Genomic DNA, 7,500 nt, shown 5'->3' on the forward strand with positions numbered 1-7,500 from the left:
TTGATGACATTAAAATACCAGAGACGCATAACATAGTTCAAATCTTTATTGATATTTTTGGAATCCATTTCATATCAATTAGGACCAGGGAGTGCTAGGCAATGGCTAATGACTCAGTAGGTAGACCTGTAGGTTCCCCCAAACACCATATCCTTAGCTCACAAGGATAAGGTTGTAGGGGTCAAATGAACTAACGAGTTCGAGCAGGACTCGAACCCCAGTCTGGCAATCACCAGTCAGGGACGTTACCACATTGGAAATCACAACCAGATTGCTTATAATTAGAGGAAAGATAAATATACCGACATTTAAATTAACAAAGAAGCTTCTTTTTTATCTGCGAAAATAGTTGTGTTCTTTTAGATCTCTGTTTAATCATTATCTGGTTCAAGTCTGGTTTGTTTGGTCGGGTGAAACACGGCGGATGATCACCAGAGTTCCGGCTGATCTGAAGCAGAAGAGTAACGCCCTTCTGATGACTCTCTCTCTCTCTCTCTCTCTCTCTCTCTCTCTCTCTCTCTCTCTCTCTCTCTCTCTCTCTCTCTCTCTCTCTCGGTTTTTATTAATCATCGTATTTCTTGATGCTTTTATTTCTATTCTGCGTTTTTTTTGTGACTTGTGTCGCTTAATTATAACTCTCCTGTGTTTTATCCAAGGAAATTATTTTCTCTCTCTCCCTCTCTCTCTCTCTCTCTCTCTCTCTCTCTCTCTCTCTCTCTCTCTCTCTCTCTCTCTCTCTCTCTCTCCCAATTTGATTACTTTATTTTGAAATCTGTATCAATTTTAGACTATTACACAATACAGATAATACCCAATGTATTAATTATTATTATTATTATTATTATTATTATTATAATTATTATTATTATTATTATTATTATTATTATTATTATTATTATTATTATTATTACTTACTTACTTACTTACTTACATACTTTATTTTGATGGCTGCTTTTCCCGGTCCCCCATACAGCAGGGAAACCCCACTCTCTACAGGACCTCCACTGTCGTTTTACCTTGTTCGTTCAGAGTATTTAACGTTTCATATCGCGTATTGTTCATTTACTGTTAAATCGTCGCTGTCAAAAGACTCATGAAATAAGAGTCTTCAGTTTCCTCTTGAAAGTCTTAATATCGAATGTTTCATGGGAGATTATTATATAGTCTCGGGGTCGCATATTTTATTATTATTATTATTATTATTATTATTATTATTATTATTATTATTATTATTATTATTATCCTCTGTCTGTCTGTCTGTCTCTCTCTCTCTCTCTCTCTCTCTCTCTCTCTCTCTCTCTCTCTCTCTCTCTCTCTCTCTCTCTCTCTCTCTTCTCTCTCTCTCTAAGAAAGGTTGCTTTGTTTGAAACAATGGCAAACTCTTTATGAGAACGAAATACGAACGAAAATTACGGTGTAGTTCCCGCAGGTCGAATTGCAAAGCTTCGTCCCCATCTGAGACTCCTTTCATCTCCTGAAGCCTTTCACGAAACGCAAATGTAAAGCGTTAATTTCCTTTTTCTTTTGCATTGCTAGGGGAAGGTTACTCTCTCTCTCTCTCTCTCTCTCTCTCTCTCTCTCTCTCTCTCTCTCTCTCTCTCTCTCTCTCTCTCTTAATTCGATTACATAGTTTGAAATCTGTATCCTTTTTAGACTATTACATAATGTAGATAATACCCAAAATATTAATTGGAAATAAAGTTTATTATTATTATTATTACTATTATTATTATTATTATTATTATTATTATTATTATTATTATTATTACATCTACTAGTTGGAAATCTTACACAGATAAGAAATTGTAGGAGGTTCAGCAATACAATAGAAAAATGTCGTGAATTGTATTGCTGAAAGTTCCACAATTTCTTCTCCACATTATTATTACTCTCTCTCTCTCTCTCTCTCTCTCTCTCTCTCTCTCTCTCTCTCTCTCTCTCTCTCTCTCTCTCTCTCGATTGTTTCCTGTTATAATTTCCTTGTTAGATGATAAACTTGATGCGTTGAATAGAACTCGTGCTTCTGTCTTTCATAAAAATCTCTCATTTAATGCATACAGTATGTTATATATATCAGGGTTAGGGAAAATTTCTTTATATTAAAGTGATTCGAAACTAAATTAGCAATCATATATTTGCCAGTAAATTGATCAAGCTCTTTACCGCGCATCTATACATAGCATTTACATATCATCTTTTGTTTTACTCTTAAGGCAAGGGGTTGTGGTGGACTGTTGGTAACGTCCTTGCCTGGTGATCGCAGACTGGGGTTCGAGTCCCGCTCAAACTCGTTAGTTTCTTTGGCCGGTGCAACCTCACCATCCTTGTGAGCTAAGTATTGGGGGGTAGGGGGAGTCTATAGGTCTACATGCTGAGTCATCAGAAGCCATTGCCTGGCCTACCCTTGTTCTAGCTTGGGTGGATGGGGGTTTGGGCGCTGATTATATGAACGAGCATATGCATCATATGGTCAATTTCTAGGGCACTGTCCTGGTTGCTAGAGCAATGTTATTCTCCCTTACCTCTGCCATTCATGAGTGGCTCACCATCCTTGTGAGTCAAGGACGTGGGGTTAGGGGAGCCTATAGGTCTACCTGCTGAGTCATTAGAAACCAATTCCCTGACTTTCCCTTGTCCTAGCTTGGGTGGAGAGTGGGCTTGGGCGCTGATCATATGTACGAGTATAAACATATGATTAATCTCTAGGGCACTGCCCTGCTTGCTATGGCGATGCCACTCTCCCTTACATCTTTCATTCATGGGTGGCCTTTAAACCTTTAAAACAATTACAACAGAATTTTTATCAATAGCTCAATAACCAGCTTTACATTATATAAAGGAAATGTTGGCTAAATTATACACACAGCCAAGTCTGTCTTTTGCAGACTGCTGCTATTATATCAGTAAATGGCACTACCTGGAACAGAGTTACCAGGTTTTCTGAACGAGAAAAGGCCAATTTCTAATCAACCACAGCTTTAAAAGGCCAACCCATTATTAGAAAAAAGGCCGAAAATACAGTATTTAAGGCCCACTTTTTTCATAATGTTACCAAAGGCCAACCAATTTCAAAAGGCCAAACTTGAGGTTTTTTTTTTTTGCCTGAAAAAAGGCCAACCTGGCAACCCTGTGAAATATTGTGTTACAAGGTAAAGACATACCTATCACAATGATAAAGGTTTTGGTATGGGGGCGGGGGGGGGGGGGAATAATCAATCTACGCGACAGTGGGGCCTCTTCTCTGCATCCTCATCATTTGAGTTCAACAATGATAAATTTATTTTCCTTTGGGTTCATCTGGATGCAGTTTATTTTACTTTGGGTGCATCTGAAATCAGCTTATTTTATTTTGGGTTTATCTGGAATCAGTTTATATTATTTTGGGTTCATCCTGGATCAGTTTGATATACTTTGGGTTTATCTGGAATCTATTCATTTTACTTTGGGTTCATCTGGAATCAGTTTATTTTACTTTGGGTTCATCTGGAATCAGTTTATCTTATTTTGGGTTCATCTAGATTCTAGAATCAGTTTATATTACTTTGGGTTCATCTGGAATCAGTTTATTTTACTTTGGGTTCATCTGGAATTAGTTTATTTTACTTTGGGTTGATAAAAAAATCAGTTGATTTTCTTTGGGTTCATCTGGAATCAGTTTATTTTACTCTAGGTTCACCTGGAGTCAGTTTATTTTACTTTGGGTTCATCTGGAATCAGTTTATTTTAATTTGGGTTGATAAAAAAATCAGTTGATTTTCTTTGGGTTCATCTGGAATCAGTTTATTTTACTCTAGGTTCACCTGGAGTCAGTTTATTTTACTTTGGGTTCATCTGGAATCAGTTTATTTTACTTTGGGTTGATAAAAAAATCAGTTGATTTTCTTTGGGTTCATCTGGAATCAGTTTATTTTACTCTAGGTTCACCTGGAATCAGTTTATTTTACTTTGGGTTCATCTGGAATCAGTTTATTTTACTTTGGGTTGATAAAAAAATCAGTTGATTTTCTTCGGGTTCATCTGGAATCAGTTTATTTTACTTTGGGTTCATCTGGAATCAGTTTATTTTACTTTGGGTTGATAAAAAAAATCAGTTGATTTTCTTTGGGTTCATCTGGAATCAGTTTATTTTACTCTAGGTTCACCTGGAATCAGTTTATTTTACTTTGGGTTCATCTGGAATCAGTTTATTTTACTTTGGGTTGATAAAAAAATCAGTTGATTTTCTTTGGGTTCATCTGGAATCAGTTTATTTTACTCTAGGTTCACCTGGAATCAGTTTATTTTACTTTGGGTTCATCTGGAATCAGTTTATTTTACTTTGGGTTGATAAAAAAATCAGTTGATTTTCTTCGGGTTCATCTGGAATCAGTTTATTTTACTTTGGGTTCATCTGGAATCAGTTTATTTTACTTTGGGTTGATAAAAAAATCAGTTGATTTTCTTTGGGTTCATCTGGAATCAGTTTATTTTACTCTAGGTTCACCTGGAATCAGTTTATTTTACTTTGGGTTCATCTGGAATCAGTTTATTTTACTTTGGGTTGATAAAAAAATCAGTTGATTTTCTTTGGGTTCATCTGGAATCAGTTTATTTTACTCTAGGTTCACCTGGAATCAGTTTATTTTACTTTGGGTTCATCTGGAATCAGTTTATTTTACTTTGGGTTGATAAAAAAATCAGTTGATTTTCTTTGGGTTCATCTGGAATCAGTTTATTTTACTCTAGGTTCACCTGGAATCAGTTTATTTTACTTTGGGTTCATCTGGAATCAGTTTATTTTACTTTGGGTTGATAAAAAAATCAGTTGATTTTCTTTGGGTTCATCTGGAATCAGTTTATTTTACTCTAGGTTCACCTGGAATCAGTTTATTTTACTTTGGGTTCATCTGGAATCAGTTTATTTTACTTTGGGTTGATAAAAAAATCAGTTGATTTTCTTTGGGTTCATCTGGAATCAGTTTATTTTACTCTAGGTTCACCTGGAATCAGTTTATTTTACTTTGGGTTCATCTGGAATCAGTTTATTTTACTTTGGGTTGATAAAAAAATCAGTTGATTTTCTTTGGGTTCATCTGGAATCGGTTTATTTTACTCTAGGTTCACCTGGAGTCAGATTATTTAAGTTTAGGTTCATCTGGAATCAGTTTATTTTACTTTGGGTTCATCTGGAATCAGTTTATTTTACTTTGGGTTGATAAAAAAATCAGTTGATTTTCTTTGGGTTCATCTGGAATCAGTTTATTTTACTCTAGGTTCACCTGGAATCAGTTTATTTTACTTTGGGTTCATCTGGAATCAGTTTATTTTACTTTGGGTTGATAAAAAAATCAGTTGATTTTCTTTGGGTTCATCTGGAATCAGTTTATTTTACTCTAGGTTCACCTGGAATCAGTTTATTTTACTTTGGGTTCATCTGGAATCAGTTTATTTTACTTTGGGTTGATAAAAAAATCAGTTGATTTTCTTTGGGTTCATCTGGAATCAGTTTATTTTACTCTAGGTTCACCTGGAATCAGTTTATTTTACTTTGGGTTCATCTGGAATCAGTTTATTTTACTTTGGGTTGATAAAAAAATCAGTTGATTTTCTTTGGGTTCATCTGGAATCAGTTTATTTTACTCTAGGTTCACCTGGAATCAGTTTATTTTACTTTGGGTTCATCTGGAATCAGTTTATTTTACTTTGGGTTGATAAAAAAATCAGTTGATTTTCTTTGGGTTCATCTGGAATCAGTTTATTTTACTCTAGGTTCACCTGGAATCAGTTTATTTTACTTTGGGTTCATCTGGAATCAGTTTATTTTACTTTGGGTTGATAAAAAAATCAGTTGATTTTCTTTGGGTTCATCTGGAATCGGTTTATTTTACTCTAGGTTCACCTGGAGTCAGATTATTTAAGTTTAGGTTCATCTGGCTCGAATCTGAATTATGCCAGAGAAAGTAAATAAATAGATTATGATTTTTAAAGTTGACGTTAATCAAGAAAATGATTGTCGTATTCTATATTTATCAAGAAACTGGCGTGCTTATAATTTGAGAGCAAGTGGAAGTAAATTAGTCGGAACGTAAGTTTTTAGGGATATGGTGGCCTATTGGAAACGTCCCTGCCTGGCGATCTACTGGACTTGGGTTCGAAACCCACTGAAGCTTGATAGTTTTATATAGTGTCTGTAACCTCACCATCCTTGTGAGCTAAAAATGGGGGTTTTGGGGGGAGCCTATAGGTCTACTTGCTGAGTCATCAGCAACTATTGCCTACCCCTCCTTGGTCCTAGCTTGGTTGGAGTGGGGCTTGGGGCTGATCATATGTATATATGGTCAGTCTCTAAGGTATTGTCACTGTCCCTTGCCTCTGGCATTCATGATTGACCTAAAACTTTTAAACCTTTAGCAAGGTACCTATACTCAATTTTTTCTAATGAGGCGCATTTACACCTACTCGCAGCGGTGCCCCTTTTAGCTCAGAAAAGTTTCCTGCTATCTGATTTGTTAGAATTATCTTGCCCAACCAATCAGAGATCAGGAAACTTTTCCGAGCTAAAAGGGCACCCATGCGAGTCGGTGCAAATCTGCCTCACTAAAAAGAATTGACTGTAGCTGTATCTGCAGTCCTTCCTATCTTAATTTACTAATATAAATGGTAATAGTTGCTGGGAAATGCTGAATTTTTCACATAGACTACCGTTGTTCTCAAAACTACTATATTAGCGAATTTGTTAACTTCGAGCTTCGTACTTTTCAAAAAAAGTGTCTTACTTTGCATCCTGAATCCGAGCCAGAGTCGCTGAGGCTGTTTTGAATATCATTTGCCATAGGAGATCTTTCACTTTTCTGGCCAAATCTGAAAAGAAAATAGAATATCAATTAGATAATGATGAGTATTCCTGAAGAGAATATATCATAATACTAAAAATCTAAGAGTTTCATATATTACGTTTTAGAAGTTATGAAATTTGTGTGCAGTAATATGCATAGAATGAGTGTAGTGGCTGATAAGGAAAGTAATATGGAGAGAATAGCTCTGTTTACTCCAGTAATCATTGTCATTATCCGAAGGCGTTATTTAAATACTCGTTGCCATTATTATTATTATTATTATTATTATTATTATTATTATTATTATTATTACTTGCTAAGATACAACCTTGGTTGGAAAAGCAGGATGCTATAAGCCCAGGGGCTACAATAGGGGAAATAGTCCAGTGAGGAAAGGAAACAAGGAATAATTAAATTTTTAAGAAGAGTAGCAACTTTGAAATAAATATCTCCTTTCTAAACTATAAAAATCTTTAACAAAACGAGAGGAAGAGAAACAAGACAGAACAGCGTGCCAGAGTGTACCTTCATAGAATCTGAAAGTGATCTGTAACCAAGTAAAAATTATATTTACTGTTTGTATTTATGCACTGCCTGAAATTTTTTTATATAGCAAAATGATGTTTTGTTTTTTTAACTTGATATCTCCTTGAATGACATTGTTATAGCATTCATATCTAAGTAA

General features: G+C 35.2%; 1 protein-coding gene and 1 long non-coding RNA gene across 4 annotated transcripts in view; one reads left to right on the forward strand and one right to left on the reverse strand.

Annotated features, from left to right (window-relative positions):
* The window catches only part of LOC137652181 (uncharacterized), a 509,514-nt gene that overhangs the window by 33,055 nt on the left and 468,959 nt on the right, over positions 1-7,500 (forward strand). The gene's annotated exons all lie outside the window — the stretch shown is intronic.
* LOC137652180 (QRFP-like peptide receptor) overlaps positions 1-7,500 on the reverse strand; it is a 431,646-nt gene that overhangs the window by 10,331 nt on the left and 413,815 nt on the right. For all 3 annotated transcript variants that reach the window (XM_068385393.1, XM_068385392.1, XM_068385391.1), the window contains one exon: positions 6,756-6,840. In XM_068385393.1, the coding sequence (XP_068241494.1) occupies positions 6,756-6,840 (85 nt within the window). The remainder of the gene's footprint in view (positions 1-6,755; positions 6,841-7,500) is intronic.

The sequence above is a fragment of the Palaemon carinicauda genome, chromosome 13 (genome assembly GCF_036898095.1).
Source record: "Palaemon carinicauda isolate YSFRI2023 chromosome 13, ASM3689809v2, whole genome shotgun sequence".
In the NCBI taxonomy this organism is placed as follows: Eukaryota; Metazoa; Arthropoda; class Malacostraca; order Decapoda; family Palaemonidae; genus Palaemon; species Palaemon carinicauda.